Consider the following 25,386-nt stretch of genomic DNA (forward strand, 5'->3'; position numbering starts at 1 on the left):
GTGCATCTTGGCGGTAATAAAAGAACACACCCGCTGTGTACAGTGCACTTTCTTTCTAAAAACCTGAGTGGTTCAGAGAACGGGTGCTCTTATACCATGACTGATGGGGCGGAGTAAACGCTGGGTAAGCTGGGGTGCAGGGCAGAAGGGAATTGAGAAGCAGTCAACTATGAATGGAAAGAAGTTAGAGGACATCCAGGCACGGTGATGCACACCTTGAATTCCAGCACTCGGGAGGCACTCATTCTGTGAGTTTGAGGTCAAGGCTACACAGAGAAAGCCTGTTTCGAAAAAAACAAAACCAAACAAACACAAGAAAGAAGCTAGAGGAGAAGCAGAGGGAGATACAGACTGACTGCAGAACACTGTGAACTAGGCTGAAGAAGGCACTTCAGTTAAACACCTTCGCAGGCTATGGCTCACTCTGGGATTATTTTCCATGGTGCTGCAAGGCCCACACAGGCAGTCAGTGAGCCAGACGGACAAGCCTGAAAGAGGGGTTTCCAAGGCAAAGACAGGGGACTTTTCCCAAAGGCTGAGGCAGTTAGAATAGTAAGAAAAACCGTACAATGGTCGCAGCCCCATAGTTCCAGCAAAGAGGAAGCAAAAGCCCGACACAGGCATATCCTTGCATCCCGAGGAGCTGGGTGGTTGAAAGCATGTCATTTTCTTTTAAGGAATATTAGCTCCAAATAGTTGAGCTGTGGCTTTTAGCTTCCTGATCAAGCCAGGCAGTTCACTGACGTGATGACCAAATACAAGAGCAAAGTGAATTGAAGGAGAGAGTTATTTTGGTTCATTTTTTGCTTTTTTAAATAGATTTATTTTTATTTAAATGTATGACTGTTTTGCCTCCGTGTACATATGCACATTCTGTGTGTGTCTAGTTCCTGCAGAGGCCTAAAGAGGACAGCAGACCCCACGGAACTGCCGTTAACAGCGGTTGTGAACAGCCATATGTGGGTGCTCATGGTCCCAGAGCTGTCACTTCAGCCTTGCTGATTTTATGTCAGAGGGTACGGTGAACAATAAGTGCCCGTCACACGGCACTGTGTGACACTACTCGCCCTTTGTTCCATCATGGCCCCAGCTTACTGATGGGTGCACAAGAGCAAGTGTTCTCAGGCTTAGGTGACTTTCCTGTACATCTTCAAAGAAAAACCCAACAGCATGCTTTCCTAATCCTCTTAGGTACTTCTTGAGCTAACAAAACTGACGATACGCACACCACAAACCTACCACCAGTCAACTTTATACAGACATCCACGTTCAACCTTCCCAACACGGATGTTCATCTTACACGGAAAATCCGCTCCTGCATTGCCAAGAGCAGCAACAGCTACAGCTCAGAGTGAAATTCAAAGGATACCTGGAGACTCGATGTAAACTGTTAGCTAGGAAACCCTGGACTGTAAAACCAAGTCACATCTTCCTTCCAAGACACCAATGCATGAAGGAAGCATTCTGATTCCAGAAGGGAGCAATGGGGGCTCGGGAAGAATATAAAGAAAGCAAGATAAAACCTAACAGGGAAACACGGAATCTTGCAGCTCTATGCTCAGTAACCGGAGCAGACAATGGCATGATGTGGCTCCGTAGAGCACGGAGAGCTCCTTCTATGGCATTGCTATTACACCCCACACAACCACTCTCTCATGCTCACTCTGCTTGTCTACTGATGTTCCATGTTCCTGGAACCCCTATGCTCCTGGTACCCCTATGCTCCTGGTCTCCACTGCACCTTCAGCTTCACCTTCACAGCCTGGTGCACTGCCCTGAGAGACTGCCTAGAGACCCTGACCCTGCCTCAAACTGCTTAGCTTTGGGTCTTCCTCTGAATTCTGGATGGAGCCCTTGGTGAGTTGTCAGCCCTCAAAGGAGACTTATGAGAATGCTGACTCTGTAGCTCTTCCATTCTGAAGGCCCACAAGACCAACGTCTCTTGGAAGATGGCAAGGTGTACCAACAGCTTGAGCAGTAGCCAGACTCTTGTTATGCAGGAGGGAGGGAGGGAGGGAGGGAGGGAGGGAGGGAGGGAGGGAGGGACGAACAAACGAACGAACGAACAAACGAACGAACTAGACCAGTCTCAGGGCATGTGCAAAGTATAAAAACCACTTTTACTTCCACACATTCTCATCCTTATCACAAGACCTGGGAGGCCAGCTGTCACTGTATACCGACCATGTCCATGTCCTAGCTTTCTATGCGAATACAACAGCCCTCTCCAAGCGCTGCTTACAGCATTCTGCGGCTTTCCTAGCTTTGCTAAATGTGTCCAAACTCCATTTCTATAGGATTAAGAACCAATCAGGGCACGACTGTAATCCCAGCACTCTGAGAGGCAGAGGCAGGCAGATCTCTGTGAGTTCGAGGCCAACCTGGTCTACAAAGTGAGTCTAGGACAGGCAGGCCAACAGAAAACTCTGACTTGAAAATCAATAAATCAATCCAATCAATCAACCACCAACCAATCAATCCAAAGATATAATAAATATTGAAAAACTGTAAGAGAACTAAAGGTACCTGACTATGAAAATTGAGCCGCTAATTAACAGCATTTCAGAAGCAGGACATGGATCTGGTAAAGACACTTGTCGCCCAGAAGGATGACCAGAGTTTAACTCTCAGGTCCCACAAGGTGGGAGAAAGAATCAATTCCCACAAGCTGACCTCTGACAACCATACACACAGGGCTGCACACTCACACAAAATAAATGTTAATGAGATAGTAAAACGTAGGAACAGAATAAAATGTCTCACTAGCCTAAGGAAAATTCAAAGACATAGGCAGCTAAACAGCTTTGAAATCGCACACCCAACAAAGAGCAAGCCACCCTTTCTGATTTTTCTGAGCACTGTTTGTGGCAGGTCCTAGGAACCTGAACATTCCCCATCTCAGCACGACCAATTTACAATTATGTTCTTGCACGTTTCCATAAAAGGCATGCTCCATCAGCATCCGGGGGATGTGTGCTTTTATCAGCACTGTAACTCAGAGCCAAGCTGCTGCCCCTACAGCTTCATCTCCCTGTCACAATGGGACTTTTTACCCAGTTACCTGCCTCTAGGAACTACCTGCTTGTCATAAAGACCTGAGTTCTACTTTTTGTTTGAATAAAAACACTAACAGATGGCCACTGAAATGACCAGAACTTAGGATGAACTACGGTGGTCCGTGACAAGACAGCTGAAGGAAGAAGAAACACAGTTTAGGGGGAAGGTACACAGAGGCTGAGGTGGTAGGACTTCATGTTTAAGACCGGCGTGGACTCGGGGTTCAAAGCCATGGTGAGCCACACAGAGTACCCCTACCACCACTAACGGTAATGACTGCCAACAACCAGGGACACAAAATAGAACTTTGTCACAGCCACTTCTTCAAATTATTTATTTATTTACTCATTTATCACATGCAGGCACATGTGGTCGTGGAGGTCAAAGGATAACCAGCTTGTCTTTGCCTTTCAGCACGTGGATTTGAGTGCAAGCCAGGCTGTCGGGTTAAGGGCAGCAGGTTGTTGGTAACTTGCAGGTCTCCACCACCGGCTGCCTGTGCCAGCACTTAAGCCTGTTCAATGATAGAACATTTTTGCTGCTTTTCTGTATTTCTGGAAATATTTTAGATTGTGAAGAGATGAGAATTAAGAGAGTACAGCTACCAGCTGAGAAAGCCTCAATTATAAAAGCTTCCTTTTCGTCCTTTCATTCTGTGGGGACTCAGTGTGAATTATCCTCTGGTATGAAGACTAGTCTGAATGGACTCGGGACTCGAGTGACACAAAACCGAGTGTGCACTTTACCACTGTAGAGGTGGGGCCGAGGGCATTGTCCCAGGCTTCTACATAAACAGGGAAGAATGTTCCAACAATGGAACTTCCAGAGAGTTCCCACCCTAGACACCTGGCTTTCATCCTTCTCCTTCTTCCAGGACTTCTATTCATATCGCTTTTCTTCTTAGTTCTCTGCCCTTCAGCGAGCTCTGCGGCTCTACCGGGTTTCTTTTGGCTGTGAACTCTATTTTACCCTCACCTTTGACATTTTTTGTTTGTTTGATTCAGAAATTCCCATGGGAATTCAGAAAAATAAAAAAAAGATGTCAATTTATCTTGGAAACAAGGAAAATGTGGGTAGAGAAGTGGAGCCCCACAGGGGAGCCTGCGGGAACCTGTGGCACACGCCTTTGATCCCAGCGCTGGGGAGGCGGAGGCAGGTAGCACTCTGTGAATTCCAGGACAGCCAGGGCCACAAAGTGAGACCTTATTCAGAAACCCCACCATGCACAGCCAAGATGTAAAAGAACTACAAAGAATCATGGAGACGACACGCAGATGCATGACTGGTGACGGGGAGAGACAGAAGCACCCAAGACTCTGCTTCCTGGAACCTCAGCCGCTGAGGCTCCTGTGAGGCTGCTAACTGCTCCTTGCTATGTTTAAGGCTTTTCAGGGCTAAGTATCAGAGACAAAAATAGTAAGTATAATAAAATGGGAAGTCAGACTTCTGGTCTACCCAAAGCAGATATCTAAACACAACTGAGTCTTCACTTCTTGCTTTAACATTACTGATCACCAAGGCTATTTACAGTGACATCTAGGTGAAGTCTAAAGGTACTTTCAATAACAACCTTATTTGTTTTCCCCCTCTCTGTTTTTCATTTTCCCCTCCCTTTGAGTCTGTCTTTTAACAGTTTCTGAAGGTAGACGCTGAGGTGAACAACATGAAGATACTCCCCCCACACACAATACATTCAATTGGTAGTTTAAATTTCCATCTAAATATCAGCTTTATAGTATATGGTGCAGAATAAAACCTCACCCGAAATGCTCACATCTTAGTCCTACGACCCTGTGAACCTGTGCATGGCAGAAGTACCCTTTGTAGATGTGGCAAAAAAGCATCTTCAGATGGAGAGGAACTCATTAGACACCATGTAATCAAAAAGCCTTTGGGGGCTGGTGAGATGGCTCAGCAGTTAAGAGTCTTCAAGAGGACCTGAGTTCAATTCCCAGCATTCACACGGCAGGTCACAGCTGTCTGTAAATCCATTTCTAAGAGCTCCAACATCCTTACATGCACACATAAATGCAGGCAAAACACCAATACAGTTCCAACATCCTCACATGCACACATAAATGCAGGCAAAACACCAATACATTTTTTAAAGTTTTTTTTTTTTCTTTCTTTCTTTTTTTAAGTACAGGAGGCAGGAGGACTGACCAAGATGTGAGTTGGAGGCCTGGTCAACAAGGAACAGTGGTTGAGAAGGCAATGGACAGAGAGGCAGGCTCTTCCTCAATGAGAGCCTGTGAGATACAGGCCTCTGGAAACCTCCAGTGCATCCCATGTGGACCCCTGAGCTACAAAACCGTAAGATAATGAATACCCCATTTGTCCGTCTCTAAATTTACAAAAGCTACAGTAAAACAGCATGAGAAACACCCCACAAACCTTGCTGGGCTGGCTTCTCATTCTGGTCCAGATGAAAACATTTCTAAATTTCCCTCTGGCTTTTGCTCTGAACATCAGTTACCCAGAGTGCGCTACTTGGCTGCTAAGTGTTGGGGAGATTTGCCAGAGGGGATTTCTCAATGAACTCCAAATTTAACTGCACCATGGCTTGAGAAAAAACCTGCTCTGACTTGAATTTTTAAGCAATTTATTACATTTGAGTGTCTGTGTCGGTCAGAGGACGGCTTGCGGCAGCTTGCTGTCTCTCCACCACAGACATTCCTGGAGGGAAGCAGCTCATCAGGCACAATGGCACGGCATATACCTAAGCGGAACTTAAACACTGTAAGCCTATTAAGACTTCTTAAATGAACCACAACAAAGCACATCTCGGTGAGGGTTAAAACAGGAAGCAGGGACTTATGAACAGTAAAGAAGAAACATTTTTATTTGTGTGTGTGTGTGTATGCGCGCGCACGCAGGTGCCTGCAGGGGACAGAAAAGGTGGCTGTGGATCCCTTGGAGCTCTAGTTGCAGGCATTTGGGGAATGCCTGGCTTTTTCCTTATTTGGGCTCCAAACTCTGGTCTTCTCAAAGAGCAGCAAGCACTTTTAACTGCCGAGCCATTCCCTGGGAAAGAAGGCCCATGATCTGTATGATAGACTGCTTATATCAGACAGCGCTGAACAGTTTGGGCTGTTAGTGAAACACTGCACCTCTGCATGCTAACGATATTCTCATCGTCATTAGATGCTTTATGAAGTATTTGCATGAGCTGGGCATGGAGGCGCATACTTTTAATCCCAGCACTCAGGCAGGCAGAGGCAGGGTGGATCACTCTGAGTTTGAGGCCAGCCTGGTTTACAAAGCAAGTCCAGAATAGCCAAAGCAACACAGAGAAACCCTGTCTAGAGGGGGGGAAATTGGCATGTACACAGCATCTCCCTTTATGAAAAGAAAGCATCTGTGTACCAAGTAATGAGTGCCAAGACACCCTGTTCTGATTTCTGTTACTTTAATAAAAGTTCTGCTTTAAATGACAAAAATGTCAACTACAACAAACAACTTTAATTCTCAACTAACTGATCGCTCTGCCATGGTGAACTCTGTCTGCAGTGTAGACACTCAGTCTTGGGTGAAATTGTCTTCCTGATCACAGAGTCCTACAAATCATCAAAGTAGACAAGCACGCGTACACACTGCCTGTGTGTGACGACTGTGAGGGCTAGTTGGGAAGACACTTGCTTTTCAGCTCATGTGATAAGAAAATTCCTCCTGGGGCTGGAGATACAGCCTGGAGGTTAAGACTGTCTGCCTACATAAGCCTGCAGAAAGGAGCAGCCACCTATCCGGCCAGGAAGCCCACAAATATCTGCAACTATAGTTCCCGAGGGATCTGCTACCCTCTTCTGGCCTCTGCACACTCAAATGTTAAGTCGACACAGCTGTAAAAGGTTCCAGAGAGGGTACACACCATTCCCTTTGAAAGACCCTTGTGGCTTGCTATTTCTCTTGCTACAAAGCCATACACATATATATGGGTGTGCATGCACAACTGCACACATCTCCAATGTTACTCTTGGAATATACCAACAAAATTAAACGCACCTCAGCCACTTTATGCATATTTATTTCCCCAAAAGTTACGCTTGCATTCTGTCTCAAAAATTACTTTTGCATTTCTCCTATTCTCACAGGCATTCAATAACGTGTTTCTTAAAATTATTGACTAAAAATAGTATTAGGAAGTGAGGGGGCTAGGCATGGTGGCACACATTGTTAATCCCAACACTCTGGAGGCAAAGGAAGGTTGATCTGTGAGCTAGAGGCCAGCAAAAGTTCAAGGATAGTCAAGGCTATGAAGAGATACCCCTGCACACACACAAAAGAGGATGATAATCTTTTCCTTTATTCCTGTAAATTTACTTTTATCAATATCAAATATGTAATTTACTTCCTTTATTGAATATCATTTACTATTTATATTCCCTTTAGAATCTTGTCTGAGTTTGCATTTCTTTTCAACTAGAAGCTGGTCTGTGTAGGTAATTAATCTTTGCTTGATTTTTGAGGCAGGGTTTCTCTGTGTGGCCCTAGCTAACCTGGAATTTGCTCTGTAGACCAGGCTGGCCTTGAACTCGGAGACCCAGCCAGCCTCTGCCTCCCAAGTGCTGGGATCAAAGGGGTGCATCACTACAGCCTCAGATGGTAATTAATCTTCATTTCTTGCTTGCTGATGTCCTTTTTGCCATGACAAAGTACACATTTTTAATAACCACGACTTTCTACAGAGATTCCTCAAATGAATGCACTACCTTTGAAGAATGTGCTATTAGGAGAAAAAAATTAAATAACTGTAAAAGGCATGGCCATAACAGTACTTGGACGGTCAGGGAGAAGGGACTATGTAGAGATGTGCTCAGAAGGGCAGGAGCCCAGACCACCCAGGAGATCTGCCGGGCAGGTGAGTTATGATTTTGTTCTAGTTACAGATGCTGAGATCATAAGAAATATTCGTAACAAGACAAAACCTTGCTTCGAGAAGCCTGCCAGAAGGTTCATTTCTATTGATGATGGGTCTATCCCATTTGACATGGTGTGATGGATTTAGCTAGCCATCTGGAGATAGCTAATAACACAATTAAATCTGAAAGAGAGAGAGGGCATTTGATAGATACAATTTTGACCAACTGTACAACATTTTGAGAAAGTAGTAAAACACTTGAAAAATCCTTATGAATTAATTTTCAAGGGGATATTCGAATACAAAAAAATATTTAATAGCTGATGGTGCATACTGTTAATTCCAGAAAATCATAATTCTATAAGAAATTCTAAATGTTCTGATTTATAAAGAGAACAATCTAATTTCCCCTCTTGATCAAGAACTTGTTTTGTTTAGGACAATTTATTTGTTAAAGCAAATATAAAAGCCAAAAGGTCACTGTAATTTTGACATAGAATCAGAAGTTACTGGATTCACAACCCCAAAAGCATACAGAATAAAGAAACAGAAGACTACTGGTATGCGATCAGAGAACAGGAGGCACACAATGAAGTGTCTGAGAGCTGAAATGCTGTGCCAGCTCCGCAGTGGCCTCTTTATAGAAACTGATCTCAGTCCCTGAGCGTGCTCAAGGAACAGCTGTTGGGCTCCAAGCCATGATGGAGGCCACAGGCCTGCCATCTCAGGCAGGTTCGTCTCCAGCCATCACACTGGAGTCCAGCGAGAGTAGCTGGTTCTGGAGTCATGAGTATCTAGCTGGTCACTGCTGCATCTTAGAGCCAACTTATCACAGCGCTCTACTGCTTGCAGCCTAGGATAGGAGGAACCGACACAGGCACCTGAGCCTCAACTATATCCGGTCTACTCTGTCTGGTAACTTCCTGTGGCTGTTTCCCCAGTCCCCTTTATCTACATGCTGAGACTGGCATTAACGCTTCATTTCACGGCATGCTCAGGTGACAGAACTGACAGTACCAACGCATAATACTTTTATCAGAAGTTCAATATCCTTATTTACCTCTATCTTCTGAAATTAGCTGTATATGTCTAATACTGAGATATCTCAGCCTATATTCCTATCAGGCACTGAGTTCTGCTTTTCATTTCAGGACTATTTTAAGCAACAATTTCAGTTGGCTGGACTCTCATAGTCTTGTGTAAGACTCTTGTAGTATTAAACAATTATTACAGGGATTAATTCTGAAATTAATCCACTTACATCAAAGTGAAACCATTAGGGTGCTAGACTTAGGGCTCCCCATTCAAGACTCTATTTCTCTGCTGAGGCACATCAGCTGAAAATTTAGCGACTATTTTTGGGTCGGTAACAGGTCCATTTCCTGCTCTACTGTGGTAAAAATGTTCAACACACTTCACTATGTCCTTGCTAAGACTTGCATGCAAGTGTGTCATATGAGATTGAGCCCTCTTGTGGAAAGGGTTTTATTTAGTGATCACATCTAATACAGTAACCAGCAGGTGCTTACTGCAGCTCCAGTAAAGAAAAAATGACATACAATGAAAAGTACATCTAAGGGCAGTAGCTGGCTGAGTCTTTGTGTTATATAGCTAGAATTTGTTCAGCTCTATTTTAGAGTGAGGGACCGTCACTAAGCAGAGAAGAGCCCTGGAAGTAAAAGGTGGAGAGGGAATTCAAGTCCAGAGCTTTTCACGACAAACACCACGTCGCTCCCACACCCTGCACCACTCTGCTTTGTTCCTGTGCTTTCTCATCTGACCCCAGTTCCGTCTCCTTCCTGCTTTCTTCATCTTTGTTACCGGTTGAGAGAAAAGCATTAAAGAGCAGCTCATTGGGCAAGTCTGCCATCAGTGAGAACTTGGATCACGGCAGCAAGACAAATTAGCATTTCTCCAAAGTCTCTGAGTGCTCTTACAGCTCTTCAGGCAGCTTAGTGCTCTTACAGCTCTTCAGGCAGCTTCGTAGCCTTGTTTGCATTTAATGAGTACTTCAGTGCTCCTTTGGCCACCATCAAATTGGCTGCAGTTAAATTCAAGATAAATCTAGTAAAGATGCAGATGTATGGGTCAGGAGAGGCTACAGTGGAAATGGTTAGCTTCCCTGTATGCGATGGGTCCCTTAAATCCAGAAACCCAGATGGGAAACCGTGCCTCTGATCATCTGAGTCCACACCTGGCCTACAAAGTGTAGGGTGCTGAGACCTTTTCTCAAGGAAGCCTTCACAAGCTCGACATACCCCAGGGGAGGCCACCAGCCCTACAGCTCTTCATCTTGCCCAGCTCAGGAGTCACACGCCTGTCTCTATAGAAAACCACGCAGGGGAAAAGGACTGTAATTTGGTAAGTGCAAAGGAAAAGCAAGGAACAAATGAAATCAGATTTTACTATGCAATTTAATCCCAGATATTCTACAAAGGGATATCAGCTGGATCTGCTAATGGCCACAGTTAGACCATAAGGATTCTTGGGGTTTTGAGATTTTCTCCTCCTGTGTCCTAAATTATGGGTGAGAAATGGCAACCAAAAGTGTTCTAACTTAGAGCTCAGAAGGAGAGCACGTGACTGCTTGCACAGGACTCCAGGTTTGCCCCCAACACCCAACAGAGTAGCTGTGTACTCTGTCACCAGACCTGCGGAGAATGTCAGCATCATTTGTTTCTTCAACCAACAGTACTAGTTTCCTCTGCCTCTGAATGAATTCAAAATAACCAGAATTTAAATGTTTTACCAGCATGCGTACTTCCACGCCATCCATACACATACACAATGCATTTCCATCGTCCTCCCGCCCTTTCATTCCCGTCACTCTTACCCTCTCTTGCACCTTTGTTACTCCCACGAATCCCCTAGTAATTTAAAAACTTGATGACAAAAGTCTAAATTCCTTTACAGGATTTGTGATTTGAGGGGTCAGTCACATATAGATGTAATTTAAGAAGCAGGCTGAGTCAGATGGTGGTGGCACACAGCTTTAATGCCAGCACTTGGGAGGCAGAGGCAGGCTTACCGTATGAGTTGGAAGCCAGCCTGAGCTACAGAATGAGTTCCAGGACAGCCTGGGCTACTGTCTCAAAGAACCAAAAATGAAGGCACAGCAGCAGCAGGCTGGGGTGGCTCTGCCACCAACTAAGATGGAGATCTTCATTAAGTAATTATCCCTGTGGTGGTAGGGTTTTGTGAGGGCTTGCAGAATCAATAAGGCAGAGCCAGATAAACAGCAAAAAGTATTTTTCCCCTTGTAAAACACTGGATTTGTTACAGGAAAGTACTAGCATAGTGCCAAATGCCTAGTACCAGCACCGGAGAGGCTAAGGCAGGAGGATCATGTGTGGATAACACAAGGAGTTCAAGGCTACCTTAAGAATGGGTGATGAGCCGGGCGTGGTGGTGATGCCTGCAATTCCAGCACTCAGGAAGGCAGAGGCAGGAGGTTCAAGGCCAGTCTTGTCTACAAAGCGAATCCAGGACAGCCAAGGCTACACAGAGAAGTCCTGTCTGGAAAACAAAACAAAACAAAAAAAGAATTGGCAATGTGGCTGGGGGGATGGGGAAGTGGGATACCCCTTTAATTCCAGCACTTTGGGACTGGACAGATGACTCAGTGGTTAAGAACACTGTCTTCTTTCCAAAGGACATGGGTTCAATTCCCAGCACCCACATGGCAGCTCACAACACCAAGTTACAGACAGATACCCTCACACCAATGCACATAAAATAAATAAATAAAAATTCCAGCATTTGGGAGGCAGAGGCAGGAAGATCTCTGAGTTTGAGGTCAGCTGGGAGTTTCAGGAAACCCCAGGGATATACAGAGAAACACTGTCTCAGAAAAAGAAAAAAAAGAATGGGCAATGAAATCCTGTCTTTTTTTTTTTTTTTAATTTATTTATTTCATTATATATACAATGTTCTGCCTGCATGTACACATGGCACTAGATTTCATTATAGATGGTTGTGCGCCACCACATGGTTGCTTAGTGAACTCAGGATCTCTGGAAGAGCAAGCAGTGCTCTTAACCTCTGAGCCAACTCTCCAGCACCCGAAATCCTGTCTTAAAAAGTGTATCTAGCCAAGCGTGGTGGTGCACGCCTTTAATCCTAGCACTCAGGAGGCAGAGACAGGGGAATCTCCGTGGGCCTAGTTACAGCTAAAAACTAAAGTCTATCCACCACAACCAAAGCCTTAACAATACCATGCAACCATAAGCTTAAAACAGTTAATATTTTATAAGAGCTACATACAAGCAACAACAGTAATTCCTTCACCTGGGACAATGTTAAAGGAAGAGTTCAAGTTCAAATCCAGTCTAAATTTAAAGAACTCTGTAAGAATAATACTAAACAGCAACAACAAAAAATAGCAAGGCATGGAGGCACATGCCTTTAGTCCCAGTACACAGTAAGAGACAAAAGATGAAAATAAAAAACCCCAAGGTTTGTAATGGTGAAGAAAAATGAGCTGCAGTGCTAAACTATACCCATACCAGTTTCACAGAGTGACACATGACAATCTGGTGTCAAGGAAACACAGCAGAAAAGTTTGTGAACAATCAAGTTAATGTGGTGTAGGCGGAAAGACAATAGCAAGGCAACCATAAAGGAAGGAACTATGATCGGGTAGGTACAGAGGCTGCAGAACAATGACGGCACGTTAAGCTCAGCCTGGGAGCCTAGGTATTACTCTTTGGAAACAACTACCTCTCCCATCCAAGTACTAACCGGGCCGACCCTACTTAGTTTCTGAGATGAGACGAAATCAGACAAGACTCGGCACATGCTCAGGGTGGTACAGCTGTGGACACAACTGCCTCTCTAAGTCTTGGACGGCGTCTTAGGGTTTCCGTTGCTGTGAAAAGAAACCACGACCTTACAAAGAAACTCTTATAAAGGAAAGCATTTAATTTGGGCTGGCTTACAGTTTCAGAAGTTTAGTCCGTTATCATCATGGTGGGAAGCATGCAGCATGGAGGCAGACATGGTGCTGGAGGAGCTGAAAGTTCTACATCTTGATCTGCAGGTAGCAGAAGGGAACTGTTTTCCACACTGGGCAGAACCTGAGCACAACATACCTCAAAGCCCACTCTCACAGTGACACACTTCCTCCAACAAGGCCACACCTCCTCCTAGTGTAAGTCCCTGAGGGCCAAACACATGAGTCTATGGAGGCCATTCCTATTCAAACCACCATAGACAGACACTTGCAAAAATAACTTTTTGTTCTTTTGTTTTTCGAGACAGGGCTTCTCTGCGTAGCTTTGGCTGTCTTGGACTTGCTTTGTAGACTAGGCTGGCCTCAAACTTACGGCCTTCCCGAGTGCTGGGATTACAGATGTGGGCAATTGCACCTAAGCAAGTAACATCTGATATGGTAGATTTTGATATGAAAATGCGTCAAGAAGTCAGAGAAGAAAAAGGAAGGGGGAGAGAAGAAGTCTGGACACAGGTTCTTAGTCACTGAGAGGGATGCATGGATGATGAGCAAATGCATACATGTAGAAGGACGGCTCACTAAAGGCAAGAGTGCACAAGGACTGGGTTGTGTGCGCACTAGAAGGGGCACCGATCACCTCTCCAAACAGACCTCTCTGGGGTTTGAGACCACTGCTGCTGCCTCCTGCCCCATCCATGCCCCTCATTTTGTGAGGTCACTGCCTATTGTTGGCTTTCAGTGGAACACCCAACAGCAACCTCAATAAAGAAGGCTCTCAGGCTCATGTGGGGCGAGAAGAATTGCTCAGGCACAACACGTACTGGAATGGCAGGATCCGGGGCTGTAGGACTTCAGAGTTCTACTGTTTGCTTTTCAAAGCCCTGACTAACACTCCACCTTGTTCCTCTAAAAGTGGTCTTTTGTGACATTTTTCACTTGTCGTGTTTTCAAGGTTCACCTACAGGTTTATCCTTCCAAGTCTGAATGAACAATTCACAGCACACCCTGTATGTCAGCTTACTATGTTTACCGAGAGGTTAAAATGGCAATAGTGTATACTAAAACCTTTCAGCAAAGTCACAACGCCATGGGGACTTCCTAAAAGAAGTTCACTTCTTTGGGCCAGAATATCAGTCCTGGTCCTGGTGGCTCACGGCTTTAATCCCAGCACTGGGGAGGCAGAGGCAGGTGCATCTCTGAGAGTTCAAAGCACACACACACAGAGAGGAACAATGTTCTGGATAATGAAACTTCCAGCACAGAAATGAGGAAGGTTGAAGCCCCAACAGTACTGTTGATCTCAGTACTGTAATGCTTGGGTGTAATCACATGAAACGTTGCATTTAATCACACAACACACACATGAAACCGCAGGTCTAACTTACGTGCTGGCTAGAGTCTTTTGGGAAGAGGGAACCTTAACTGAGAAAATGCCCCCATCAGATTAGCCTATGGGCAAGTTCATAGGCTTTTCAGGGGACTTTCTTGGCTGATGATTGATAGGGCAAGAATCTGGAAGTGATATTACTCCTGGGTAGGCCGGTACAGGGTACAGGAGAAAAACAGACAGACAAAACACCCTGAGCAAGCTAGGAGGAAGAAAGCATTAGGCAGCTCTCCTCCATGACCTCTGCATCAGTTCCTGCTTCCATGTTTCTGCCCTGATTTCCATGGATGATGGACTACAAACTGTCAGATGAAATAAAACACACCCCAAAGTTGCTTTAGCTAGTGGAAACCCTTCACGAAGGGGTCATCATGAATGACCAATAGGCTTCTGGAGCCACGGTCCATTTGTGTAGGTGACACCTGAGATGTCTGAAGAGTGGGATGTCACAAAACCAGAGTTTAATGGTGGCGAGGGACAGGGTAATACAACTGTCAAAAGTGTACATCTTACCACACATCTTACATCTTACACCCAGTGGCCCTACCTACCTAAGGAAAGGAAAATGCCACAACTGCTTCAACAGCAAGGGAAACACCTGAGAAAAGGCTTTATAAAAACACAGTGATCTGGGGATTGCAGTGAAATCACAAAGTTTATTACTGTGAAACAAAGGAATGGCTGCTGGACAACATGTAGCTTCATTATCTGCCCATCTGCATGCTTCCTGTTGCAGGGTATCCGATCACACTGCGCGTGTCAAGATGGTGCAGTTTGATAGAAAAGCCTGCTTCTAGTTGTGGTGTGGCTCAGCCTTAGCACACACCTTTACTCCAAGAGCTTTCTGCTTAAACAGGATTAAATAAAGTCAACCAGAGGTCAAGAGGTGAAGCAAGAAACCAGTTGACGGGGTAGAAAACATAACAAAGAATAGACAGGCACACAAAACGTAAAAGGGAAAGACATTCACTGCAAGGGTTTTGTGAATTGGTGAGGAGGAGGTTTTCTTTTCCTATTGGGATGTCAACTGAAAAGCTAGGTCAGCTGGGTGCTTTCTCTGCCTCTCTGAGCTAGCAGGCTTTCACCCCAGTGTCTGAGTCTTTACTGGTAAAATCAACCATTTCAGATTTTGTTAAAAACAACACATACTATTACACAGCCAAGACAGCTGACAGCTGCCACAGCAATGATTGAAAAAATTCCATTAAAAGGCGTGAAATTCTAGGCAGGATGATTTGTATGTGTTAGAGGCCAGCCTGGGCTATACAATGATTTCCACAATATAGTTTGGGGCATTAGCCCCTCATCACCACCACCACATTCCTGTAAGAAGATGTATGGTCTCTGAGACTACCCCTCGGCATCAGATCTTGTTTTTTTTTTTCGTTTTCTTTGAGGCAGGATCTTGCTATGTGGCACCGGTTGACCTAGAACTAGCTATGTAATCCAAGCTGGACTCTGACCTGGAGCCTGCTGACTGCTGGGATTACAAACTTGTACCATCTACATCAGCGGTACATGAAGTGACACTGAATTTTCTCTCACAATTCCTATTCATGACCAAGAATAAGTTTCATCACTGATTAAGAAAATAAAAGATGCACATTGAAGGAAATGACTTTGCATTTTCTTGCACTAGGTAGGGAACACGAGTTTTCAAGACCTTAGAAACAGTACTCGAGGCAGAAGCAAGGTAAAGCGGTAAGTAGGGCACTGCTGAAGACAGGACAATTCTATAGGCCTCGGAAGAAGGTGTGCTAGCGACGCATCTGGAGCAAAGAGAGGTTATTCTGAACACAAAATCTGCCTAGTCACCCAGCACGTCCCTGACTCTCCAGTGTTTCTGTAGCTCCCACGTGAATGGCCATGAACAGTGAGGAGATGCACCTCACAAAGACCCAAGGGGAAGGTGAGGCCCTTCCCTGCAGCACTGCTACTTCTGAGCCAGTGCCCACCACCTCGCTGTCAGCAACGGCACAGACACCTTCTAAAAACTGCTCAGCCCACGTCTGGAAGAGGGAGCTCAGAGACATTGCTTTAAACACTGCATGGTGTGGACAGTATACAGGGTTGGGACTGTAAATCCCTGTGCCGAAGGCATTGGGACACAGGACTCTAGAAGAACACGAGGGAAGGTGTGCAGAGATGCAGAGACTGGGTCCGTGTCTTGGACCCAGCAGTGACGTCTTCCAGCGACATGTTAATCCTCTCTGAGGAGACAAGCAGAGGTAACAACAGATAAGAAATCCCTAGGGCAGCAGCTCACCCTTACTAGTCAAACTGACTTTTACTTCTCTGAGTGCGTTGTTTTCTCACAGCTGAAATTAAGGAAATACTGTTACTGAACTGCTCATCTTGCATTACAATATTCTCCTTGTATGTAGGTGCAAACCAAAAAACAAAAGGGTACAAACAGCAACTGATTGTCTTTACAACATACACCCTTACGTCCACATAGAAGAAAAAAGGCCTTCCACTCTACAGTCCAGAACCTGGAAGCCCAGTGCCTCCCTGCTGAGCATTAAGTTCCTGGAAACTGATCACAGGTGATGCCACTGCAGCCACCTTCTTAGTGACGTTGGAAATGGTGTCTCTATGACCAGTTTATACTATTATACCATAAAAACCCAGACTCTAAAATGACCCACACCCTCAGTCAAAGAGCAGCTCCTGCAGCAGACAGAACAAACGCAGAGAAAGCAGGCTCCCTCTTCGGCTCAGAGAAGGCCCCAAAATTCAGAGTCTAAGTGTAGATTAGGGACATACTTTGTTCCCTGGGACACGTGACAGGTAAAATCAACAACTTATCAGATGGACTTACCTTCAATCTATAACCAGAAATTTTTACCTGAAAATAAGCTTACAAGTTTATAAAAAGGAGAGAAACCACACAATGAGAGAAGGTTAAATGTTAAGTAAGGATAAAAAGAAACCTCCCTGAAACAAAACTTCGAACAATGGTTTCATAAAAGTCACTTTTGTTTTAAAAGAGACAAGTTCAAGTTAATGGTATAAATCACGCGCACTGCTAGTGAACCCATTCATTCCACTTCTGGGTGGAAACAGAGAATGCTTTTTCTTAGGTTGGAAACCTACTACTTTCGCCACCAACTATACAAGTGCACACCTGTAATTCTTAGTGCTTGGGAGGTTGAGGCAGGAGGATCAGGAGCTTAAAGTCATCCTCAGCTAAGTAAGGAGTGTGAGGGCAGTTTGGCCTTTGTTCCGAGACACTGTCCTCAAAAAGCCAGAAACCAGCATAGTGAAGAGTCTAGTGAGCTGGTTAAAGCATAAAATATCTGCCCAGTCTCTGATGCTTGTCTGAGTCTATAAAGACACACACTACTCTCAATTTATTCAGGCTGAGTCATTCTTCAAGCAAGCATGCAGAACTGCAGCCTCCTGATGCGCTCAGGACCTGCACCTGGAACAGTGCAAGAAAGGGCTTTCCAGAAGAAAGGACAAACCCGTTCTGAGTGACATGACCGTTTTTGTTTGTTTTTAATGTTTTAAAATTTATCTATTAATCTATCAGGAAAAACCACGCGGCTCCTGGCTTTTGTAGCATGGGGAATTTGTTGATAACAAGGCAGTGCCTGTCAAGTACAGGGAGCACTCAATCTGTCCACATGAACCCAAGTTCCACAAGTAGAACACAGCACACACAGCACAGGACAAGGCTGCAGAGTGGCTGTGGCAGCTCAAACAAAAGTCTGCATTTACATATCCTGGGCTGCAGATATCCCGCATAACCAGACCGTAGGCTCCAGGTAAAGTTTGGTGTTAAAACTGTCGAAACTTTGAATGAAAATTTGATAAAATTTCCTGCTGGAGAGATGACTCAGAAGTTAAGAACACTGGCTGCTCTTAAAAACGACCTGGGGCTCATTTCCTAGCACCTACATGGAAGCTCACAGCCACCTGTAACTCGGGCTCCAGGGGCTCTGACACCAGCTGCTCGCCACAGGTATGTATGTGGTACACATACGTACATGTAGGCAAACACTCATATACATTAAGTAATGTTAATTTTTTTAATTGATAAAAAATCTAATTATCAGATTCTAGGTGATACTATTAAAAAACAATTTGAGTTGAGGAAAAGCATAAAAATTTCAGGATTAAAACAACTATATAAAAACTTAAAAGGAAAAATAAAACTTTTTTTTTTTCTTTTCAGTCTACTTGAGACAGGGGTCTGTCTCTACATAGCCCTGATAGCCTGGCTATCACTTTGTAGAAAGGACAGCTTCAAATTTGAGGTGACGGGCCCCTCCCGCCTCCATCTCCTGAGTGCTAGGAGTTTGGGTGCACACCATCAGTGCTAGCCTAAAGCGGAACTTTTAAAAGAAAAAGTGAGAGATTAAAGCATCTCATCAGGAGGGTGCTCTGTTCTACAGCAGTAGTTGTACGCTGTGAGTCTCTAGCTCCCATCGAGAGATTTCAGTTGTGGATAAATTGGCTGCTTTGAAATTCTGAGAAGACAGGGTTGGGAGCTACAGACTTTGCTGGTTTCCTTTCCAGCTTTGAAGCAGCAGCAGCAGCAGCAGCAACAACAACAACAACAACAAAAACCCACTGAGGATATGAGTTTACAAACAAAGAAAACAAAAACAAACCCCCTCAGCATGCAGAGACACACACCACCCGGGAGGCATTTAGTGTACTGGGGATTCTCATGCATTTTAGACAATGCAGTAACTCTTCTGCAGGCTGTACTAAAAAACAAGCACACCACTCAAGAAATCACATTCCATGTTTCTGGAAGTCAAGGAAAGTAGCCAATTAAAAAATAACTCCTTCACGGCCTCTTCTTCATGGTGGGCACACATAAACTCATTAAGGGTGGAGCAGCTTACCTGGGGCAGGGCTCTTTCTTGAATTTAAGGCCTGAGAATCCACAGTCTCTTCTGTTTGCCCATCTGCTTCGGCCTCTGTTTTGTTCTGAGTCTCCTTTGCATATTCGCTAAGGCAAGTTCTTATGCTTTCTCCCTCTTCGGCAACCCGCGGGGCAGCAGTGGCAGCGACAGGAGAACGCGCAGTGGTGGCAGAAATGATAACAGGGGCGCAAGGAGGAGAAGCTGGGGGAGTTGGAGGAGCTGGGGAAAAGGAAGGCAGCATGGAAGGGGGGATGGGAGTTGGGGTACACTCAGTGTTCATTTCTTCCTGGGGATGCTCCAGAATCTCCAATTCGAGAGTCAATGGCAGCACTTCCTGTCTCACCATGTCCACAATGCTCTCCTTGGCTGGTAATTTTTCACCAACTCCATTCATTTCATTAATTAGGTTAGTACTAGAAATTAGCTGAATATCATGAGGTGCTACACTACAGGGTTTCTTGCATATATCGTTGTCATCTGTTAGTGAAGGCTCTGACACTGCTGTGCAAGATGTGGGACTGGGTACAGGAAGTGCATCTTCTTTTGAGGAAGAAAGTTCACACTTGTCCTCCACGACAGCAGGGAACAGTGGCTGGCTGCTAAGGGCTGCAGAAGTGGGGGACTGAACTGAACTCCTGGCGAGTGGAGGAAGGGTGTTGGAAGCTGAAGTTCGAGGAAGCTCTGCTGTGGGCTCCCCTGCAGTAGTCTCAGGCATCTGGCCTGCTTGCTCTTTCTTCTCCCCGGTAAGCACGAGCCTAAGGACTGTGGAAGGAGACTGGAACACTGGATCTGGTTTTGGCTTTTCTTCTGGGAGAAAAGAAATAAACAATTTTAAGAACAATTTTGAAGCACAGAATATACAGTACTGCCTTAGTCTAAGCTTTTTCATCACTTATTCACACTCATGGGCAGCCAGAGAAGGGATCAAAAATATTGGACTCCAAAAACACTATTCTGTTTGTTCTCTTGTCACACTTACTGATCCTTGGTCTCCAGGACATGTGATACTTATTTAAGATTAAGAGACGGAATCAGTTCACCAAAGGATGATATCACGACTATAAGAGGAAACCTCACAGATCTTTCCCATGGATTTTCCTGTGTACCCTGGGCTCATGGTCCTCTTGCCTCAGTCTACAAAATGCTGGGATTACAGGCCAACACATCTAGATCAGCTCAACTACTATTACAGCCTCTGCCTCGTCTCTGCCTTGTTCCCTGGGACTATGCTTCTACAAGGGCACACCTCTGTCCAGGCAGAACAGTACAAAGACAAATAGTCAGGAACTAAATTGTTATAAACTGTTTTAATGACCAATGACATCAAGCACCTGACCAAAGGCAGTTTAAAAATTTCATTTCTCAGGAAAGGTTCTAAACAAAAACAGCAACACTGTAGAAACAGAATCATCTGGTTCTTCAAAATTAAAGCAGTTCCTCAAAGGGAACCAAAGTTAAGGGTCAAATAAACCAATCACTGGACTTATCTCTCTGGAGACATTTTAATATTATGTGTATGTGTGCTATATATTGTGTATTTAAGTACATAGAAAAGCATAATCTGTGTACAGAGAAAATAAGAGGAAGAAAGCAGGAAATGATTAACTATATAGGAACCATGAGTAAGACAAAAAGGAGTTCTAACAATATAATTATTGGATTTGAGAATCACTGTGAGAGGGGAGCTCCCTGATGGCCCTAACTTGGGCTTCCTTCAATGTCCAGCTCTCTTCTAGGACAGCCCAGGCTGAGAGACTCTCCTCTCAGTGCCAGCTGCAGCCACTGCCCTGAACTCTCTGAAGAAGAACATTGTTACCTAGTGCAAAAGGGAGCACACCACACTAAAGTGAGTTCTTGACAGCTTCAGAATTCACCGAAAGTGATGGGCACAGTGGCTGAGGCATCTACAAGACTGCCCCTTCTCTGCATCATAAAGTAAGAGCATTAAGTGCTCACTGCCAAATTTCTCAGATTAAATTGTCAGGACAGAAAGGAAAAAAATAAATGTGTGTTCATTATATATGTGTGTGCTCTCTGTCGATCGTATCCATTTGTTACATAGCTCTGAGTAACTCCCATCTTGTAGTGCTGCTACACAGGCCACAGAGAGCAAGCACATGGTGCCACTTGGTAACTTCAGAAGTTCCTCCTAGGACATTTCCTAGAGGGTTTATTTACTTCAACATCTCCGAGTGTTAGATATTTTTTTTTCATTTTGCTGATCCATTTTCTACAATGAATGTATCATAATTATAAGGATGAAATTGTCTCCTCTGATCCTCATGTATGATCAACTAGTGGGTGCTTGTGTCTACATGTTTCATGACCAAAGCGAAGGTGCCATGGTCATTCATTAGGCAGAGGCCAAGAATAGCATGCACTCTTCACCTGAGGGGCAGTCCTGTCCTGAATGTGAGCAGGACCCCAGGGCTTAAGGTATAAAGTTACAACAGAAGGTCATTTCTGAATGCAGAGCAAACTTTTCCAAAGGACACTAGGACTGACTGACGGACTGACTGACTGACTGTAAGATGTGCTGTAGAGTGCCATGCCCGTCTCTACCAGCTCCATATACCTTAGTTTCAAAATGATGCACCAAATGAAGCGTCTCCCTTGGGAAGCAGAAAGTGCCTTAGCTATCTGTGCTCTCAGAGATAAATAACAAGTGAATATCCTAAAGCACTTAATAGCTGTTCTCTTTAGAAACAAATATGAGCTATTGTATTATCTCTATAAAATACTACCCAGATGGGAAATGGTGCATCTGTGTGCTCTTGTGAAGAAATTCTGAGAAGCCTCATTAATAATGGCAGCTGACGCTTATTCAGTATCTAGCAGAAACTGGGCTAATAGCCTGCCTACACTGTTCCCTTCATTTCTCACGAGCACCACCAGGCTAGAGACTGCTGTGCCCCTGTTTTACAAGAGGAAGCGGAGACTTGGAGATGAGTCCTGGTCCAGAAGCTGTCTAAGTAGCACGAGGCTCAAGGGTGATTCCCAAACTCACATTTTGCCAATCAAAGGTGAGAAGGCTTACAAAAAACAGAAGCAGGAGGGACATTCTGTTTCCCAGTATAAACCTCAGCAGCAACAGATCCATTCAGAAGACAGAAAACGAACCCACAGGGCATAGCACACAGACTGCTGTCAGGGACAACAATAACAGCTTGGATCCCTAGGCAGACCCAGGCCTAGAACTACATATGTAGATTAGGCCGGCCTCAAGTCACAGATCTGCCTGACTCTGCCCAAATGTGTGTCACCACACCCAGCTTACAAGTGCATTCCTCCATACTTCTTTAACCTAAAAGGAATTTATAGTCTGAAAAGCAAGCATAAAGAAAAAGTATCATCAAAATAGGACAAAATGAAAACCCTGAACTGTAGCAAGCACTTTCTAGTAGTATTTGAATTGCAAATACTAGTAGTTTATGGTTCAAAGAACTCCTCAGAGGCTGGTGTGTAGCTCAGTGGCTGGGAAGCTTGCCTATATGAACAGCTAGGATTCCTTCCTCAGTACCACACTGAGTTACACAAGGTGTATACGCCTCTAATTTAAGAACGTGGGCGATATGGCAGAAAACCTGGGCTTCATGAGACCGTGCTTCAAGATAAAAAACAAAAACCAAACAAACTCCCAGCTAGTCTGAAAATTACTTCACATATTGACAATCTAAGAGACTCCTGGAGTGAATACTCAAAATGAAGATTACAGCAGTCACAGGAGCTGCCCACCACTCCTATAAAATGTAATCAAAAGCCAGTACTTTCAGGGCAATCTGCAACACTTGCCAACCCAGCCACGTCTTATCATATCAGGCTGAAGAGTTGTGGGTTTTTTAAATATTATTATTAATTCAAATCTCTTTTAAGCAAAAGAAAAATCCTGAGGGGATCCTAGAATTCTCCATTTTTCCTTCTTGAAAATACAGATAGACCTAAAAGTGTCAAAATAGAAGTATTCCATATTTTTAAAATTTGAGCATCAATTTTCCTAAAACAACTTCAAATAATGGTGTTTCTAGGCCAGTCTGATCTGTTATTATCTAGGATGTTCAGATGTTTAAGAACTGAGCATAGTTGTGTATACAAGGAAGATGTGTTTAACAGATGTGCACAGACATGTTTTAACATGGCCAGATCGATCACATTCATACAAAAGTGTACTAAAATTGAAGGCAAATCTACTAAGATTATTTGTCACTGAAAGTAAAATCATACATGAGATTTGCTTCACATGCAGTCTTGCCAGGCATGGCAGCACACACAGCTACACTCCTAGCAAGATCAGTTTGGGTTACATAGCAAGTTCCCAAACAACTTAAGTTTCAAAATCAGATCCTGTTTCAAATTCTTGGTTTTTTTTAAAGTGCTTTAATCACTGGAGATGAAAAGCAGTTTCCCCCAAACCCACAATACCCTTTGGAAGGTCAATACCTGAGTCCAGCATTTAGCACACATGAACCTTCTACATCTTTGACTGATGCTGATGATACAGTGTTTAGAAGTGTCCCACCTAAAGGATTGTTTCTTATCTTTTGGGTTAAAATTATCTTAGTTTTAATGCCATTGTCAATCCTCAGTGGGGAGGAGGGTCTTATATTTCACAGTATCTTTTCTTTTTGTAGAAAAGATGAAATTGGCAAGGTGTGGAGGTGATCTAAGCACTGGAAGGATGAGGCAGGAGGCTGGAGTTCCAGGCCAGCATGCACTAAGTAGTGAGTTCCAGGCCATAGCTCAGAGGTTAAGAGCACTGGCTATTCTACCAAAGGTCCTGAATTCAATTCCCAGCAGCCACATGGTGGCTCACAACCACCTACGGTGAGATCTGATGCCCTCTTCTGGTGAGCAGGAGTATATATAAGCAAAACACTATATACATAATAAATAAAAATCTTAAAAAAAAAAAAGCCCACCAACAAATGAACAAACTGAAATCACATATATTTAAAAGTCAACTTTTCAAAAGTTTGAGTGTAATTAATTTATGTGAAACAAAACCCTTTAAAAAGAAAAAAAGTAATAAAAATCAAATCATGAAAACATCTGTTAAAATACTGTTATTTTAAGGACACAAAAAAAGGGTTTTAATACGACCTGGAGAGGACCATTTCAAGTATCTTTTAAACAACGATGTTTTAAAAGTATATTTAAAAGATTATTTGTCACTGAAAGTAAAACCATACAAGAGATTTGCTTCACATGCAGTCCTGCCAGGCTTGTAAGTAGAAGAGATGAATGTAGGCCTCAAGAAAGCAGAAGAGAACACACTCACTGCTTCAAGATCCCCTGTCCCCACTGAGGCCTAGAACCTAGCTCAGCAAAGGTAAAGCTAAAACCCATTAGTCAGGAAAGACCAAGACTGGATCTCATTTTCAAGGGTTCATGTTTCTACTCCAAAAGGTATTTTATTTGTTTTCAAAATACACCTCGAAGCTCCTGCTCCTGGTCAGTGGCAGGAAGCAGCAGTATGAGTCCTGCACCAGCAATAATGGCTGTCATTTACAAGCTGGTGGGGTAGTCCTCAAAACAGCCCTGCCTCAGCACATCAGTGAGGAAACTGGCAAGCCCAGGTGAGAGGCTCCAGCAGGACAGCACAGCTGGAGCAGTGCTCAGAGTCCAGAGCTCCTGCTCCTTGTCTCTAGCCGGGTTTGGTGCCCCACACTACTACCAAGGAATGGTGGAAATATTAACCCATGCTGTTTTGTAAAGAAATATATACAATGTTTAATCAATGTCCCCCATGCAAATTGTTTTTTTTTTTTTTTTTTTTTTTAAAGGCAAGCAACCTCAGCAGTTTAAGGCAGCTAAGTGGTTACTTACAGAGATCAACGGTAAGGCGGCTGAAATATAAGACCTTTCCCCTAGTTTCCAGAAGTACACTGTCCGCCGTACATTTGCTACACAGCAGGTGTCTGACAGAACACTGAGAGCAACGTAATTAATAAGAGACTAAGGAGGGAGGAAACAGTCGGACACAAACCTTGCTTCTGGTCGCTAGCTGCAGTGACAGGGGTGCTGGCAGCAAGATGAGTGCTCTCCACAGTCCCGTAAACCACAGGGCTGTGCTCAGGGACCTGGCTGGGCAGCTGCTGGGATTTGAAGTACAAAAAAGGGTGATAATGAGCGCGTGAACATAACAACCAGCAACATGGAACCCAAGCAAAGAGGGGAGGCAGAGAGGCAGGTCACAAAAGTAAAAGAGAAGCAGGGTGGGGTATACACAGGGCAACTGAATAAAAACAGGGGAAAG

The 25,386-nt window shown here is 44.2% G+C and overlaps 1 protein-coding gene across 19 annotated transcripts in view; it reads right to left on the reverse strand.

The window, feature by feature from the left end:
• Eif4g3 (eukaryotic translation initiation factor 4 gamma 3) overlaps positions 1–25,386 on the reverse strand; it is a 221,114-nt gene that overhangs the window by 62,313 nt on the left and 133,415 nt on the right. For 13 of the 19 annotated variants that reach the window (XM_060379250.1, XM_060379249.1, XM_060379248.1 and 10 more), the window contains 2 exons: positions 25,117–25,225; positions 19,113–19,940 (listed from right to left, as the gene is read on the reverse strand). In XM_060379250.1, the coding sequence (XP_060235233.1) occupies positions 19,113–19,940; positions 25,117–25,225 (937 nt within the window). The remainder of the gene's footprint in view (positions 1–19,112; positions 19,941–25,116; positions 25,226–25,386) is intronic. The other 6 variants (XM_060379241.1, XM_060379238.1, XM_060379234.1 and 3 more) reach the window with 3 other exon arrangements.

Source organism: Meriones unguiculatus, chromosome 3, assembly GCF_030254825.1.
Source record: "Meriones unguiculatus strain TT.TT164.6M chromosome 3, Bangor_MerUng_6.1, whole genome shotgun sequence".
Lineage (NCBI taxonomy): Eukaryota > Metazoa > Chordata > Mammalia > Rodentia > Muridae > Meriones > Meriones unguiculatus.